The sequence below is a fragment of the Vipera berus genome (genome assembly GCF_964194415.1).
Source record: "Vipera berus genome assembly, chromosome: 4".
NCBI lineage: Eukaryota > Metazoa > Chordata > Lepidosauria > Squamata > Viperidae > Vipera > Vipera berus.
Window position 1 is genome coordinate 86,608,460 of NC_138206.1, and position 19,247 is coordinate 86,627,706.

Here is a 19,247-nt window from a genome sequence, read left to right on the forward strand (position 1 = left end):
CCATGATTATGGTTTAGCATGATATGGGGAACCAATATATTAGTTATTCAACAAACAACAGCTAAACAAAATACCATATTGTGAATGCAGTTACAATTATGACTAGAAACCTGTAGCTGGTTTTATAAAGGGCTCCTAAATTTAAAAATATGGCAATTCTATGCATTAACTAGAAAGGAATTTCAACTTAACAATGAGCTTTATTTCCGAATAACCACTACAGTGTTAATCATATTTAACTGGAACAATAATAACAGACAGTTGCAGTTCTGCAGACTGTGATTATGTTTTTATTGAGGAATAATGGCTCTTTCCACGCCTAAATTATAAGATGAACATTGATTCACTTTAAGAGGTTAAATTGCTAAAAACTCAGTCAGTACTAGGAAAAGAGTTTCCAAATTTTCTGAGATCTCTTCAACAACTGATTTTAGCAAAGATTACCTGATGGTTGAATCTCTATAAAAATGACAGACCACGTTTTTACTCCCTTTCACTTCTTGAAAAAAATCTCGCTCACTGGGGATTTCTTGATATTCTCCATGTCCTTTTGAAAGCCACTCCTATTAATAAGAATACAAAGTTTTATACTTGATGCCATGAAAGAAATCATTCCTTGAAATGTTGCACATAAGATTATAATTCTACAATTATTCTGTGAGGACAAATTCTACTATGTCTAACCATCTGATGAATCCAAATCCTAACTTCAAAGTTGTACTGGTAGTAATATTAGCATTTCTGATTTGCTTTGAAGTTGGTAAATGTTAGTTCCAAAATGAATCATATATTTAAATAAAAAGCACTTCAACATTTATTATAAATCATTTCCAAAACTAAAAGGACTAGAACAGAAAGTGTGCATTCCAAAAAACAACGTTTTAATGGTTAATACTCTAATATGAAGTAAATTCCCAGTGGAATCATGTGCATATTTGTTCCAACCTGTCCACCAATTATATTCAGGAATTACATAGGGCTGCAACCATTGTGTATTCATATAGTAATTGAATTAGTCACAAATCAAATATCGCTTCCACCCTGAAATTCTTGAAGCCATCTTAGTGATATAGGAACTGCAATTACTTAATTTGTATTTGAGTTACATTGCAAATATAAATTATATCAAATTCACTTTTTCACTTCATCTTTATTTTTAAAACTGTGGCCTCCTGCATACTACTCAAGCTCAAGGGTAACCATTTGGCTCCCAAAAACTGTTCATGCATTTTTTAGCAGAAAAAACTCAATCCGGCCTTTCATAAAGATTTTCAACTACACTTGTGTATATCCCTCGGTTTTTTATATCACAACACTTATTGATGTTGATAATTGTAATCACTCAGGAAGTCTTAAGATATGTATGGACTGGTGTATTTGGGCACAATAAGATATTATTATATTGTTTTTCATCCACTATATGGAAAATATAGTTTTGCCGAACCAACCGATATGGATGTCTGGAGGACGGCTTTCGTCTTCCACATCCAGTTTCGCATCACTGGGGGGTACTAAAAGGGCCGAAGAGTCGCCCTGCAGGGGCGACCAGAAAGAAGGGGCTTTTGCAGAAACGCGGGGGAGCCACAACTCCCCCATTAGTGCCTGCATTCCCTTCGAACCAGTGGACGAAAGACCGGCCATAGTAATATGGCCAGTTACTAGGCTGCAGACAGCCGAAGTCACACTTACCACCAGGCAACATTAAAGCAGTGTGGAAGAGATGGGGGGTAAAATTCCTCTCTTATACCTTAATCTTCTTCTTTTCACCTAAATAAGCTGCTAAGTACTTTCCCCCCTGTGGAGAGGGAGGGGGTAATTCAACCCTCCCTTCAAAAAAGCGGCGAGTAAGCTCAGGGGTGTTTTTTTAAAAAAAAAAAAAGTTGAAAAAAGCAGACTAAAAGGAAAGAACTTTTAAAGCACTTGGGGGACACCCAGTGGCTAAACCTGAAATTGCAATCTTACTTTTTCTCTAAAAAATAATAATTAAGGAACTATTCAAGAAAAACAAGATAAGATTAACCTTGAACACCAGATGTGAAACTCCACCATGGAAGAAATACAAAAACAAATCTATGCTATAAGGGAAATATCCTACCAAACTTATCAGTTCCTTTCTACAGCTGGTGATGAAATAAGAGCTTTCGGAAAAGAATTAGAAAGCGTCTCGAAGAAACAAACCCAAACTGTGACTATAACTAATAATTTATTGGGACAGAACATAACAGAAGAAATTGAACAATCAAATACATTGGCAGAAGAATTAACTATTCAACAAGCACAGACATTTGAAGACCAAAATGAGAAACAGATGGAACAAAATTTATTCAGTCCAGGACAATTATATCAAGAGGGGAAAATAATGAGAAGATTTGGCGCTGTTAACAGACCCCTCAATCCTTTCAAAATGGAGACTGGAGGGCTACTTCAATATGATACAACAACACAAGAATTCTTTTACGACCCTGAAGAAAAGAAGCGAAAAATGACATGGCAAAGGAAGAAAGCAAGAATAAGATTGAAGAAATATGGACATTCTTAAGAGGCCTGAAATAGAAAACGCCAAAATAGATAGGATTGTACTTGGATTACAAGAGATTGTTTTGATGAGTAGATAAAAATACTAATTTAAAAAAACCCCACATTTGTATGAATACTAACATTGAAATATTGAGCTGTTTAAATGAAATGGATTAAGATGTATATATATTAAGAATGATACAATGTAACTAATATACTTGGATGCATGACATGAAAGGATGTATTAAATGTTGAAGTGGGAGAAATTTTGGTTTATTTTCAATATGTGGAAACTATAAATGAGAAACAAGAATATTATATTGTCCTCCTCTTTCTCCTCCTTGCAATTGGTATCTTAATGACTACCATTCTTATATTGTATTACTAACTTGTTGATATGGAAATGAGATAAATAAGAAGTGTATTTACATTACTAGGTATCAGAGAAAATTGTGTAAAGGGAAGGGAGGTCACCCAGAAATATGAAAATGAGAAACTTTAAACGTTTAATTTTAATATCAATGTAAAATTAAAGCTGGAAAAATATATAAGGTGTCTGATGTCTTAAAGATGGAATGTTAAAATATAAAATATACAAAAGTATTGACAAATATAAGAAAACTATTAAATGACTGATGGATAGCAATGAGAAGTATGTTAATTTAGATAAGAGGATTAAAGTATTAAAGTATTAAGTATTAAAGGAAACAAGAGAGAGGAAATAATGGCTACAATAATTTGGAAATTTGTAATAATATGTATTTGTCTGAAATGGAACTATTGTAACCCAGACACCACATTGCGTTTTAAAAATACTATTGTAATATTGGAAAATCAATAAAAAATCTCTCTCTATATAAAAAGATGTTATTATATTGTTTTTCATCCACTATATGGAAAATAATAAAAGGACAATTTTGGCTTTAGCAGGAATCGTTCAATACTTGAAGAATCTGCCAGCCAATGTCAAAATAATTCAAGATGCTAGAATGTTATAGTAGTTAGTCCGATGCCTAACTACAGGGAATCAGATAGGGGTATTAGGTCAATGGAGGTTTCTCCCAATGTGCATAGGACTGTATCCTGAGGCAATTCATATTTGTCTATTTCACTAAATCTGTTAAAATACTTTAGATTAAATTTGCAAAGGTTGATTGTAAGGCTGTAATAATAAACATATGAATGTTGACTAAAACCCTCAAATTGTAATGGAATTTACTATTTTAATTTCACTTCATCTCAAATCCCTGTGACTGGAAGCAAGCTAACATTTTATTTACTTCATCTCTTTATGTGTTAGTGGAATAAGAGTGGCCTAGTTTGTAGAGATACTTCAAGATTCTGAATGCAATACAGGAGAAGGGATTGGGCCCTTATATTTGTCAGTTACCTGATTTTGTTGCTGACTTTTCTTGAGAGCTTCAAGCCTTCTTTGTTTGAGAAGTTCCAGTTCATCTTCATCCATATGGTCCAATTTTTGCATTTCAGCATCAAGCTGTTCTTCTACAATCGTAGCTGTCTGAAGCATCTGAGCTTCCAAAGCTTTAGAAAATACGTCAACGGAAGTATCGGCATCCATTTTCTTTTCAAATTAGCAGAAGACACATTAAACCTGAAAAATGAAGCAGATTTTAAGTTAGAACCAAACAGAACATAAAATATAGTTATTACAATAACAATTGTATATGTGGTGTTGTAGAATTATCAATGGAATTTAAAAGCAGATTCAGCACAGAGATAAAAATATTTAATTGAAAACTGACTGCAGTTAACTCTTTCACTTTAGTTAAATAGTTAGTGGTCACTTGACAGAAGGATTGTTGACAGCATACATTTTGTTCCGATTATTTGGTTTAGGTCTTGTATGGGGAGGGGAGTTGTCATACAGGAACAGACATTGATATCTGAACCATTTTTATTATTAGTCAGCATTTTAAGTATATCCTCTCAAGTGAGGATTACTGAACTAGAATTCTAATTTGGTACTCTTGGGATGAGAAATTCTGTAGTAAATTATCTGTTATAGAATTCTCATACTTTACAGTGGTATAGAGGTCCATTTCTGTTTTATAATGGGCAACATTCCCTTGAAACTGTAAGTAGATAGGAAAACATAATAGTACAAAAGTTCAAGTCCATCTGGATCAAATCAGTGTTAGAATAATTTCAGAATCTGCTTTGACAAATTATGAATCATTAATACTGCACTCTAATTACAGAATTGGGTTCAGAATGAATTCATTCTGAATATGTAATTCTGAAAACACACAGTGGGAAATTATGACTTCATTCTTATTCTAAGCACAAACAAAAGGCAAGTCTCTCTCTCCACAAAGAAAAAAGAAGAGTAATCTTGGGCTTGGAGAAAAGAAATCTGTCTGTTTTTCCATTATAAGATCACTGATGAGAAAGAGCAAAATTTCAGAGAGGTAAGGATACTATCTGGACCTTTGAAGTAACCCTTTGTTCCCACGTTGCCATTGTTGATAAATAGAAATTCCTTTCTGATGGAATCTAATTCTATCTTTAACAATGACTAACCTGGATGCCAGTTTAGACATAAGCATGTAGTAACAGGACTTGAAATATATTAAATAACATTGGATTGTCTAAGGTAAATGTCAACTAGTACACTTGTTCAGTAAATATTCCTGAAAAAACCCTAAAATACAGAATAATGCTCTCTTGAAAAGAAAAAGAATCATGTAGAACACAGACAAAAAACAGTATCAGAAATGAAAGAAGATTTCATGTGGCATTAACATAACACCTCACCAAAATAATCTGTTTGGAGGTAAGTTATCAAATATATAAAGATCCCCAAGCTAACACATTGATAAGAATGGCAAAATGAGTGCTTCTCAATTTTATCTTATAATAATGAATTGTGATACTAATACAATATATAGTATTAGTGTTGCTAAATTAGGCAAAAGCCTACATCAGAACAATACAGGTAGTCCTCAACTTTCGACAATTGGGCCCAAAATTTATGTTGCTAAGTGAGAAATTTGTTAAGTGAGTTTTGCTCCATTTTATTATTTTTCTTACCAAATTTGTTAAATGAATCACTGCAGTTGTTAAATTAGTAACACAGTTGTTAAGTGAATCTGGTTTCTCCATTGACTTTGCTTGTCAGAAGGTCACAAAAGGGGATCACATGACCTTGGGACTATGTAACTGTCATAAATATGAACCACTTGCCAAGCGGCTGAATGTAAATCACGTGACCATGGGGATATTGCAAAGGTCATAAGTGTGAAAAATGGTCCTAAGTCACTTTTTTCAGTGCCATTGTAAATTCAAACAGTCACTAAGCAAAGTGTTCAGTCAAGGACTACCTGTATGCACACAAAGATGCTTTATTCATATTTGGATTCAGGATAAATTTCATGTATACTACAAAAAATAGCAATTCCTAAATGTATGTCTTTTACTTTAAAAAGAAATTCAGCAAAGCAGCATATTATAAACCTTTTTTCAGAAATATAAGCTATTTTAATCATACATTAAATTATAAATATCTCTCATAGTAGGCACAATCTTGGAAAAGGTAGTCTTCATAAAAACACCTTTTGAATTGATGCTATAATTTTCATAACCCACTTTTAACAATGAAAAAATAGGGGGGAAACATCCAGCTATTCTGCTTTGCGCTCAGTGTCCCATCTACAATTTAACAACATAAAAGATTTTGAGTGATCTTCGTAGCTTAGCATTTTTTTTCATACATGGATGTCACAAAAATAGTCAGGATAGGTAGTTTGTGAACCCCATTGCATTCTGTAAAATATATTTCATTAAGATCAATAAATAATGGAGCAAGAGCCACAGTTAATTATACTCTACTTTAAAGGTAATTAAATTTAAATTTAATTTAAATTTAAATTTAATGGTAATTACTTTAAAGGTAATGCCTGCAATTAGTGCAGGTTCGCATCCCACCAGGCTCAAGGTTGACTCAGCCTTCCATCCTTCTGAGGTAGGTAAAATGAGGACCCAGATTGTTGGGGGCAATTAAGTTGACTTTGTAATAATGCCGCTTGGGGTGTGTGTGAAAGCCCTAATAAGCAGGCATATACATAGAATGAAGGCTACTGCTAAGCTTGTAAGCCGCCCTGAGTCTTCGGAGAAGGGCGGGATATAAATGGAATTAAAATAAATAAAATAAATAAAATATTGATGACATCATACTTCATATTCTGGAAATATGATTTCAGTTAAGATCTGAAATATCAGATGTTGTAAAAACAAAACATGCTGCTGAGATCACTTTTTGTTTAACTTCTGCAACGGTTTTAATGTTAACGTACAGAGTCCTCATCGCTAACATCTGCTTTTATTTTTCCAACACAAAGAATAATTGCAGGAGAGGCCGGGTATGAAAAGGCAATTTCTGATAGAGGGCAAGGAAAATATACTTATCTACCCAGAGCTGACACCTAAGTCTAAAACCAACAGAGATGCATCCAACCCACTCGTCGTCTACATCATCATCAGCAAGTCTTTCCAAAAGAAATATGATATAAACACCGTTTATTTGTACTGTTTCGAGACCCAGACAACCAAACAGTAACGGTTCGGCTCGATACTTACTAGTTAGAAATCGAAACGCCACGAAGGAACGTAGAAGAACCACAAAAACAACTCCCTGAGCCTCTCGTCACCCGACTGGCCCCAAAAGACCCCCGACGTCCCAAGCGTTTGCCCAGCAAATGAACCTGCAGTCCCGCGCATGCGCCTCTATCCTCATCGACGCGTCCTGAAGACGTTTATTGTTGACGCAGCAGTTACCTGTCAAGAAGTGGCGATCTTTTTGCACGTGTGTCGCGCGCATACCCTTTTCTGAATAAATGTGAGAGCGAGAGATGGTTGGTTCGTGGCTGTAATTAATGATTAATAAGAAGTGTCTTTGTTGAGTGAGGGGGATTCATACCAAAAAGCAATGCTTCACAGAGCACATATCACTCCTGAGTCGCGCTAATTCTGTTAGCTTGTAATGAACCACACGAGACCTTGCAAGACCCAACGCCTGGGTGCCCCCATCTCGGTAACACTCAGATCCCACGTTCAGCCTTCAGAAGGGCCCTCAGCGAAGGGTAGCGCATTAACGGGGCCTTTCCGCTGCTGAGGGGCGAGGCGGTGAGCGCTCTCGGTGCCCGCCCCGGTCGTTCAACTCATTCCCGCATTCAAGCTCATCTTGAAGGCGGGCCCAACTCACGCGGTTGACTGCTGTTCGTCCTCCGTCCAGAGGAGGCAGTCGCCGCAGCCGGAAGCTGCTGGCGAGGCAACCTGCTTTTTCTGCGCGCCGATTCCCCGCCTGCCGCGTGCCGGGGGCCAGAGGTGAGGCGCCTGCGCGCATCGGCTGCTTCCGAGTGGAGGGTTCGCGTTGGCCTCTTACCGTATGTGCCCTCTCGCGTGTGGAGGCGGCTGGCTGGGCCCTGCGCAAGGAGAGCGAGCGAGAGAGCCAGCCCCGGAGAGGCGGTTGGAACCATGGGCAAAAAACAGAAAAACAAGAGCGAGGACAGGTACCCAGAGCCCCGGACGTGGCCTGGGTGGGAGGGAAGCGGGAATAATCGGCCGTGTGAAAGATTGGGACCGGGGACAATATATATCGACCTTTGTGGGACTTTCATGGTTGGACTGCTTACATTTGAGTACTCGTTCAGTACTTATTTGCCTATTCATTAATAGGCGCTGTTAGTCATATTTCCTTCGCATTTATTTTAGGTGTGTAAGCTTTTCTGCTCGACTCCCTCGTGTGACTTCTAGGTGCAGTCGCTTTTCCAGTTAGGAGAGCTAGAGTTATTTAAAGGCCTTGTTATATTTGGGGGAACTAAAGGCCTGGCCTTCCAGACATACACGTTTGGCGTTTAGCTCAAATCCGATGTGGGAAACTTACTGATAAACAGGTTAAACGAGATCACACAATTCCTCGTAACACTACTTGTTGACGATAATCACAATTTACTCTTGATGAAACTGATTTTTTTTCAGTTGGCTATCTTAGAGAGCTTTCTGGTCAAAATGGCCTTCGTTTCAAAAAGAGTACAGTGGTATGAACAATTAAGGGTTTTGCTCTTGGGGTTCTTGTAAAAGAAGGGGCTTTCTGCCTCACCTAACTTACTGCAGTTCTCATCAGAGTTTAATACTTGCCAAGTTTCTTATAGTTGTTAGGACCTTCAACATTTAGAGCACCAATAAATTCTGTATGATTATTTCTGTATGATTACTAGTGGTAATTAACTACTAGCCATAAATTTTACCAGTCTTGAAATTAAATATTGAATCCTACTAGCTCCCTAAGATAATATGGGAAGAAGCAGTTGGTTATTGTAAACACTTAAACCATGATCTAAATGCTGATGAAATAGCCTACTATGGTTACATATGCAAGCATCATCATACTTGAAACAGAAGAAGGTAATACACAGGAAAATATAAGAACAGGATATAATAGGACAAAGTCCTGTGTTTTTCAAAAACTGATGAGCACAGTAATGTTTTGACTCAGTCATTTTAATCCTAAGAAGAAAATAGGGAGGAGAGAGATGGTTACCCATACAATTTTTTTCATCTTGGTATGTATTTAATTGCTACTTTGTTATTGTCAGAACCAGAAATATGCAATTACCAGAGAGCACTGGTTTGTTACTTGTCTTTATGGTATCAAAGAAAATTCAGCAAGACTTTTGAGAAAGATGTGATACCATTCTCCTGGAGATCAAAGAGGATGTAAAGGCTATTAATACTGTAAGCATTAGCTTGGATATGACAGAGAACAGAATAGTTTACCGGAAAATGTTATGAAGTTAACCATTATGTCTCTAATTAATTTACTAAATGCTGTTGAGATTCAACAGTGCAAAATAATGGCCCTGGTATCTGTTGCTAGCTCATTTGACAACTTCATGGAAGCCCTAATCAGATGGTGTCAGCTTTGCATGAAATATATCAATTTGAGGGCTCACTACATTCCAGTTTATTTTTTTTTGTTATAACTACTCAGCCTCAGATTTCCTGTGAGGAATGAATTTGTATAGAATATTTAAATTGCTCAAGTAAGACTGAGGTGAGAGCCAATTTGGTATAATGGTTAAGGCACAGGCTAGAAACTATGAGAACTATGACTTCTAATTCTGCCTTAGGCACCCGGGACTTTGGGTCAGTCTGGGTGACTTTGGGCCAGTGACACTCTTTTAGCCTAGGAAGCAGGCAATGGAAAACCACTTTCAAAATCTTGCCAAGAAAACTATAGGGATTCATCCTGGCACTTGCTAGGAGTCAACACTGACTTGAAGGCAGATGTACATAATAGGCTGAGAAGACAAAAAGAATCATGATAGGTTTTCTCAGATTGTACCAAAGAAGTTCACCAGCACAAAGAAATACTAACTTGAACTTGAAATAGTTCTTGAGAAAAATCTAAAATGATCAACTGACACTGAAAATCATTTCATAACAGTGGGGAGTCTAAAATATATCTCGCCTCTAAATTCCTATTAAAAGTTGATTTTTTTGAAATGTTATTGTGCATTATCTTTAACTATCCCAAAGATGCTTTTTTCACAAGGCAACTGGACTTTCTTGCTTTTTCTTTGAAGACATTTCACTTCTCATCCAAGAAGCTTCTTCAACTCAGAGCTGAAGAAGCTTCTTGCATGAGAAGTGAAACATCTTCAAAGAAAAAGCAAGAAAGTCTAGTTGCCTCATGAAAAAAACATCTTTGGGATAACTATGACCTGGATGACTGAGAATCTCCATAGACAATTATCTTTAACTCTTATATATTCATATTTATGTCCTTAACTACAGCAAAATATGGCTGCTTTTTGGCTATAGTCTTCGTTTTGTTCCCTCTTCTCTCTTGTCCCTTTTTTTTCTTCCTTTTTAATTTAAATCTGTCTATATTTAAAAATGGAGTTTATAGATTTTATTTTTAATACCATTTTAAAAATATTTTTCTTGGCTTGAGTTTTTAATGAAATCTATATGCCATATGTCTTTTTCTTCACATTTTAATATTAATGCTATCTAGTAATACTCTCATTTGTAAAATACAATGTTAAAGAGCTGGAATGTTCAATGAATTGTTGAAAAATATGGATATTGAAATTGGTTTAATTTTTCCTAGGCAATAACATATTCTCCCTAAATATAAATATCTTTTATAGAAAGATTGGGAGAAAGAGATTTATATATGTGGTAATTTTTAATGCAAGAAGTATTGTGATTTTGATCAGATTTTCTAAACTGCAGAAACTACTAAAAATGTCAAGGTAAAAATAGTATATACTATACAGATAGCCATAGGCTTACAACAGTTCATTTAATGACCATTTAAAGTTACAACAATACTGAAAAAAGTGACTTATGTGACTTAAGTTCATTCTTTACACTTATGACTGTTGCCTCATCCCTTTGGTCATGAGATCAAACTTCAGATGTTTGGCAATTGATTCATATTGATGACGGTTGCAGGGTCCAGGATCATGTGACCATTTTTTGTAAACTTCTGATAAGCAAAGTCAATGGGGAAGCCAGATTCACTTAACAACTGTGGCAAGAAAGGTTGTGAAATGAGGCCAAATTCATTTAACATCTGTCTCACTTAGTAACAGAAATGTTGGGCTCAATTATAGTTGTAAGTTGAGATCTACCAGTACAGAATATACAGAAATTGTTTCTAGCAATATTATTTTTATACTTTTATTCATCTTTATACACAATTGTAAATTCAAGCGGTGTGTCATGGTTCCGATAGATGAAGCCCATCAAAAGAACTTTGAGGCAGAATTTTTCCTTAAAGAACATTTTATTCGGGAAATAAAGTATTAGCACTACATAGTTGAACCTAAAACTAAATTCCCTTCCCCCTGGATACAAAGTAACAAAGTGCAATTCCCACCCCCAATGAGCTGTCATAAATCACATTCTCCAGCAGGCTTTCTCCCCAGCTCAACCCGCCAAAACGTTATCAGCTGGTCCTTCGGTTCCCACAATTTCTAAATACCAGAAAAAGCATATTAAAGAAGAAGAGAAAATGGCTGCATTTTCATCAGTTGTCAGAGCGGGAACATTCAATCTTAGCAGCGTTGACACAATGCTTCAGTGATACTAGTTTATATGGCAAAAAAAAATAAAAAAATTATTAAGCAAAAGACAGAAGTGATTTTTTTTTTGTATTAACAGTTTTCAACTGTATTCAGTACTGTATTTGATAATGAGAAGCTGTTGAAATATTTTTTCAGGGTCTTATCACATATTTATAAAAACAATTCAGTAAAGTTAAATTCTTAGAGGAGCAGGTTAAAGAATGATTATATTTCCTTACATAGATCTTTGATATCTGCTAAATATGAACTTCCCCTTCATGGATTACTGCCTTGTCGTGGCGAAGGGGCTTGCGTAATTCAATGAAGCTATGAGCTATGCCGTGCAGGGCCACCCAAGACGGACAGGTCATAGCAGAGAGTTCTGACAAAACGTGATCCACTGGAGAAGGAAATGGCAACCCACTCCAGTATCTTTGCCATGAAAACCCTATGGACAGTACCAAAAGGCAATACGATATGACGCTGGAAGATGAGCCCCTCAGGTCGGAAGGTGTCCAATATGCTACTGGGGAAGAGCAGAGGGCTAGTACTAGTAGCGCCAGAAAGAATGAAGCGACTGGGCCAAAGCCGAAAGGACGCTCAGCTGTGGATATGTCTGGTGGTGAAAGGAAAGTCCGATGCTGTAAAGATTTTTTCTCCATAGGAACCTGGAATGTAAGATCCATGAATCAAGGCAAGCTGGACGTGGTCAAACAAGAGATGACAAGACTGAACATCGACATCTTAGGTATCAGCGAACTAAAATGGACAGGAATGGGTGAATTTAATTCAGATGACCATCAGGTATACTACTGCGGGCAAGAATCCCTCAGAAGAAATGGAGTAGCCTTCATAGTCAATAAAAGAGTAGGAAAAGCAATACTGGGATACAATCCTCAAAATGACAGAATGATCTCAGTTCGAATCCAAGGCAAACCATTCAATATCACAGTAGTCCAAGTCTATGCCCCAACCACCGGTGCTGAAGAGGATGAAATTGATCGGTTCTATGAAGCCCTACAGCACCTTATAGAACTAACACCAAAAAATGATGTCCTTATCATCATGGGGGATTGGAATGCTAAAGTAGGAAGCCAAAAGATAACCGGAATAACAGGCAAGTTTGGCCTTGGAGTACAAAATGAAGCAGGGCACAGGCTGATAGAATTTTGTCAAGAGAATACGATGGTCATAGCAAACACTCTTTTCCAACAACCCAAGAGACGGCTCTACACATGGACATCACCAGACGGTCAACACAGAAATCAGATTGACTATATGCTCTGCAGCCAAAGATGGAGAAGCTCTATACAGTCAGTAAAAACAAGACCAGGAGCTGACTGTGGCTCAGACCATGAGCTTCTTGTTGCAAAGTTTAGGCTTAAACTGAAGAAAGTAGGGAAAAGCACCAGGCCAGTCAGGTATGAATTAAATCATATCCCCGTTGAATATACAGTAGAGGTGACAAATAGATTTAAGGAATTAGATCTGATAGACAGGGTGCCTGAAGAACTATGGACAGAGGTTCGCAACATTGTACAAGAGGTAGCAACCAAAACCATCCCAAAGAAAAAGAAATGCAAGAAAGCAAAATGGCTGTCTGAGGAAGCTTTGCAAATAGCTGAGGAAAGGAGGGAAGCGAAAGGCAAGGGAGAAAAAGAAAGATACGCCCAATTGAATGCAGAATTCCAGAGAATAGCTAGAAGAGATAAGAATGCCTTCTTAAATGAACAGTGCAAAGAAATAGAAGAAAACAATAGAATAGGGAGGACCAGAGATCTTTTCAAGAAAATTGGAGAGATGAAGGGAACGTTCAATGCAAAAATGGGCATGATAAAGGACCAAAATGGCAGGGACCTAACAGAGGCAGAAGAGATTAAGAAGAGATGGCAAAATTACACAGAAGAACTATACAAGAATGAGCTTAACGTCCCTGATAATCACAATGAGGTGGTCACTGACCTCGAGCCAGACATCCTAGAATGTGAAGTGAAGTGGGCCTTAGAAAAGCTGAGCAACAACAAAGCTAGTGGAGGTGACAGTATTCCAGCTGAGCTATTAAAAATCTTAAAAGACGATGCAGTAAAAGTGCTACACTCAATTTGCCAGCAAATTTGGAAAACTCAACAGTGGCCACAGGATTGGAAAAGATCAGTTTACATTCCAATTCCAAAGAAAGGCAGTGCCAAAGAATGTTCAAACTATCGCACCATTGCACTCATTTCTCATGCTAGTAAAGTTATGCTTAAAATCCTACAAGCTAGACTCCAGCAGTATGTGGATCGAGAACTACCAGAAGTACAGGCAGGATTTCGAAGAGGCAGAGGAACTAGAGATCAAATAGCCAACATACGCTGGATCATGGAGAAAGCTAGAGAGTTCCAGAAAAACATCTACTTCTGCTTCATTGACTATGCTAAAGCCTTTGATTGTGTGGATCATAACAAACTGTGGCAAGTTCTTAAAGAGATGGGAGTACCAGAACATCTTATTTGTCTCTTGAGAAACCTATATGCGGGCCAAGAAGCAACAGTGAGAACTGGACACGGAACCACTGATTGGTTCCAAATTGGGAAAGGAGTCCGGCAAGGCTGTATACTGTCGCCTTGCCTATTTAACTTATATGCAGAGCACATCATGAGAAAGGCAGGGCTAGATGAATCAAAAGTTGGAATTAAGATTGCTGGAAGAAATATCAACAACCTAAGATATGCAGATGATACCACTCTAATGGCAGAAAGTGAAGAGGAACTGAAGAGTCTCTTGTTGCGAGTGAAGAAGGAGAGTGCAAAAGTTGGGTTGAAACTAAACATTAAGAAAACCAAGATCATGGCATCCGGCCCTCTCAATTCCTGGCAAATAGATGGGGAAGAAATGGAGGTAGTGACAGATTTATTTTCCTGGGCTCCAAGATCACTGCAGATGGGGACTGTAGTCAAGAAATTAAAAGACGCTTGCTCCTGGGGAGGAAAGCCATGGCAAATCTAGACAGCACACTAAAAAGCAGAGACATCACCCTGTCAACAAAAGTGCGTATAGTCAAGGCTATGGTCTTCCCAGTTGCAATGTATGGCAGTGAAAGTTGGACCATAAGAAAGGCTGAGCGCAAAAGAATTGAGGCCTTTGAACTCTGGTGCTGGAGAAGACTCCTGCGAGTCCCTTGGACTGCAAGGCGATCAAACCGGTCAGTCCTAGAGGAGATCAACCCTGACTGCTCTTTAGAAGGCCAGATCCTGAAGCTAAAACTCAAATACTTTGGCCACCTAATGAGGAGGAAGGACTCACTGGAGAAGAGCCTAATGCTGGGAAAGATTGAGGGCAATAGAAGAAGGGGACGACAGAGAATGAGGTGGCTGGATGGAGTCACTGAAGCAGTAGGCGTGAGCTTAAATGGACTCCAGAAGATGGTAGAGGACAGGAAAGCCTGGAGGAACATTGTCCATAGGGTCGCGATGGGTCGGACACGACTTCGCAACTAACAACAACAACAAATATGAACTTGATAAACATGAACTTAATCCTTTTAAACTTTAAAGCAGACATGTCAAACTCATGATGTCACGTGATGTCATGAAATGTGTTGGGACTGTTTTGCCATTGCCAACAATGGGGTGGGCGTGGCTTCCGGATGACGCGTCTGGCCCATGGACCGGCTGTTTGACACCCCTGCCTTAAAGGATTTTTATTACATTACACTGCATTTTTATTAGATGTTAAAAGAAAAAGGGACAGAACTCTTTTACACTTTTAGATTTTTTTTTAACAATATGTCTTGTGTTTCAAAAACAGACAAGGAACTCCAGGTAGAATGATTTATTATCTTAGAGCAGACATGTCAAACTTGTGATGTCACATGACGTCGTGCAATGTATCGGAGCTTTTTCTACATTGCCGGCAATAGGGTGGGCGCGGTTTCCTGATGGAAGTGTCGAACCCTTGTCTTAGAGCAAACTTCTCAGTTTAGAAGCCTTTTCTTAAATTATTGTCTCATTCCATCCCTATCCCACCTTCTTTTCTTTTACACTGTTGAACTTTCTTAAGTATAAGGGCTTCCATTGGAATTATTTCAAACACTTTTATGTCATATTTATCTGAAAAAGCTAAATGATACACATTCTAATGTTTTTCTAATGCAAATGTCCATTACAGAAGATGCTTGCTAGATACATTCTGTGATAATTTTTAACTATATGTTAGTGGAGAAAGAATAGAAGTTGATGTGATTTTATACATTGCAAAAACTAAAGACAACAACTAAGTGACTTTGGCTGATCTTGAGAAGCTAAGCGGTTTGGTCTTGTTTAGTACTTGACTACCAGAATGCCTTGGGCTGGAAAAGCAAAAAAAAAAAAAAGCACTCTGGAAAAAGACTACACTGTTGCCAAGAAAAGTATACAGATTGTCCACAAAATTGCCAGGAGCTCGAAGGAGCCTTTATTTTAAGCTGCAGATAATATAGACTTCCGATTTGCCGAGCCAGTTGGCATGGACGTCTGGAGGATGGCTCTCGTCTTCCACATCCAGTTTCGCATCGCTGGGGGGTCCTAAAAGGGCCGAAGAGTCGCCCTGGAGGGGCAACCAGAAAGAAGGGGCTTTTGCAGAAACGCGGGGGAGACGCAACTCCCCCATTAGTGCCTGCATTCCCTTCATACCGGCGGACGAAAGACTGGCCATAGATATATGGCCAGTTACTAGGCTGCAGACAGCCGAAGTCAAATTTACCATCAGGCAACATTAAAGCAGCGTGGAAGAGACGGGGGTAAGATTCCTCTCTTATACCTTAATCATCTTCTTTTCACCTAAATAAACTGCTAAGTACCTTCCCCCCTGTGGAGAGGGAGGGGGGAATTCAACCCTCCCTTCAAACAAGCGGCGAGCAAGCTCAGGGGTGTTTTTCTTTTTTTTTTAAACGTTGAAAAAAGAAACGGACTAAAAGAAAGGACTTTTTAAAGCGCTTGGGGGACACCCAGCGGCTAAACCTGAAATTGCAATCTGATTTTCTTTTTTAAAAAAATTAAGAAAACAAAGAAAAATAAGATAAGATTAACCTTGAACAGCAGATTTAAAACTCCACCATGGAACAGTTTCAAAAACAAATCTATGCTATGTGGGAAATATCCTTATCAGTTCCTTTCTGCAGCTGGTGATGAAATAAGAGCTTTTGGAAAAGAAATAGAAAGTATCTTGAAGAAACAAACTCAAATTGTGACTACAACCAATATTTTATCGGGACAGAACTTAGCAGAAGAATCAAATACATCGGCAGAAGAATTAACTACTCAACAAACACAGATTTTCAAAGACAAAAATGAGAAACAGATGGAAAAATATTTATTCAGCCCAGCGCAACTATACCAAGAGGGGAAAATAATGGGAAGATCTGGTGTTGTTAACAGACCCCTCAATCCTTCAAAAATGGAGACTGGAGGGCTACTTAAATATGATACAACAATACAAGAATGCTTTGATGACCCTGCGGCAAAGAAGCGAAAAATGGTATTGCAAAGGAAGAAAGCAAGAATAAGATTGAAGAAATATGGACATACTTAAGAGGCCTGAAATAGATAACACCAAAATAGATAGGATTGTATTTGGATTATGAGAGATTGCTGTGATGAATAGATAAAAATATTGACTAATTAAAAAATAAAAAAATACAGATGTATGAATACTAACATTGAAATACTGAATTCTTTAAATGAAATGGATTAAGATGTATATATGTTAAGAATGATACAATGTAATTAATATACTTGGATGTAGTAACATGAAAAGACGCGTTAAATGTTGAAATGGAGAAATTTTGGTTAACTTTTAATATGTGGAAATTATAAATGATAACAATATTGTCCTCCTCTTCCTCCCTGCAATCGGTATTCTAATGACTACCATTCTTATATTGTACTACTAACTTGTCAATATACTCAACAACAACTTTTATTGATTAGCCCTTGGGCCATATCAAAGTACAAAGTTCCAGCAACAAACCATCACCAAAACTAGATAAAAGCAATCTGAAATGGAATTTGATAAAATACAATTTAAAATGGAATTAAAATACAATTTAAGTTAAAATAGTAATAAAATGCAAATTTAAGATATAGATAAAATATGGAAACATTATATTTCGGAGTCGCCCTTACAATCTACCCCAATCAGTCCCACATATGCAGATCTTAACTGGATCATTTTGTTCAAATACTGTGCTACGTTGGATGTTATTTTCAAGTTCTGGCCGGACATAAGGTAAGTTATTTTGATATGGGGATCCCAATGGGTCATTCGTTTGGTATATAGACCAAGATACCTGTCTCTCACCCTCTTATACAAACAACAGTCAAATAGGATGTGAGCCAGGTCCTCTACCTCTGCCGCTCCGCAAATGCAGAGACGCTCATTGTACGGTATAGCATGAAATCTCCCATATCTGACCATTGTGTCCAGCTGTTCAAATCTTGCTCTGGTAAATATCTCCCTAAGATGTTTTGGGAGTTGTGACTTCAAATAACTGTCCACTTGAAAAGTACATTTGTATTTACTCAGCCATTTCAAGTTACCCACCTTACTAAGGATAGCTATATCAGTTTGTGCTTCTATATCCTTAATTCTTTGGGCAACTCTTTTTTTAGATTGTTCTCCTGTTACGCAAGAAACAGGAAGGCCACAGCTTCTTACAAAATTTGTTAGTTTGGTGATCCAGGAGATTTGTGATTGTAGTTTTATTTGCTCTAGTAGGCATAATTTGGGGAGTCTATCAGTCTCCATTTCATTAACTTTGCACCAGTAGTTATAAGCTCTAATTTTAGATAATGCCTGAATTGTATGAATTCCCAATTCAGCTCTAACTGCTGCAGCAGATGTTCTTGGATCTACACCCAAAATGCATCTCAGATGCTGGGACTGTGTTGGTTCTAAAGCTGTGGTTGAATAAAGACCCCAAATTTCTGCTCCATACAAGAGCATTGTCGTAACCTTAGCCTTATAAACTTTGAGTAGTGGAGCTAGGGACCCTGGGTAACTATGATTCTTTAGTTTGAGCAATAAATTCAAACGGGCTTTTGCTCTAAATGTACTTCGTTGATGATGGCAGGCCCAAGATCCAGTCTTGGAAAAAGTTACTCCCAAATATACAAAGGTATTAACCTGTTCAATTGGTTCACCGTCTAATTGCCACTTATGTCTCTGATGGTTTCTTCCAAACACCATTATTTTCGATTTGGATTTGCTAATAATTAGGGAGTTATCCTGGCAATAAGAGCTGAATCTTCTTAATAGCCTACGTAATCCTACTTGTGAGTATGATAATAAAATCATATCATCAGCATAAAGCAAGCTGTTACAGTAAGTATTTAGGATCATCGGCATGTGTACCATGGTATCCTTCATTAACCCTGGCAAATCATTGATGTATAAATTAAATAATAATGGGGCCAGGATACACCCTTGCCTTATCCCTTTATTTGTGTGAATCCTATTAGTCAGGGCCCCATTAACCCCATACCGCACCCTCAAACAGGTACTTGTGTAAAGGGCTTTAATCAAAGCCAGGAGTCTGGGTTCTATTTTAAGAGATGTCAATTTACTCCATAGTACGTCTCTATTTACCATATCAAATGCTGCTGTAAGGTCTATAAA

The 19,247-nt window shown here is 37.6% G+C and overlaps 2 protein-coding genes across 4 annotated transcripts in view; one reads left to right on the forward strand and one right to left on the reverse strand.

The window, feature by feature from the left end:
• TXNDC9 (thioredoxin domain containing 9) overlaps positions 1 to 7,261 on the reverse strand; it is a 30,509-nt gene extending 23,248 nt beyond the window's left edge. For all 3 annotated transcript variants that reach the window (XM_081326728.1, XM_081326727.1, XM_081326726.1), the window contains exons 1-3: positions 7,114 to 7,261; positions 3,908 to 4,129; positions 445 to 563 (exon numbers count right to left, since the gene is read on the reverse strand). In XM_081326728.1, the coding sequence (XP_081182854.1) occupies positions 445 to 563; positions 3,908 to 4,096 (308 nt within the window). In that variant the 5' untranslated portion in view covers positions 4,097 to 4,129; positions 7,114 to 7,261. The remainder of the gene's footprint in view (positions 1 to 444; positions 564 to 3,907; positions 4,130 to 7,113) is intronic.
• Positions 7,262 to 7,843: 582 nt separating this feature from the next.
• EIF5B (eukaryotic translation initiation factor 5B) overlaps positions 7,844 to 19,247 on the forward strand; it is a 43,616-nt gene continuing 32,212 nt past the window's right edge. Inside the window, exon 1 of the mRNA XM_081326425.1 lies at positions 7,844 to 8,045. Within this exon, the coding sequence (XP_081182551.1) occupies positions 8,011 to 8,045 (35 nt within the window). The 5' untranslated portion in view covers positions 7,844 to 8,010. The remainder of the gene's footprint in view (positions 8,046 to 19,247) is intronic.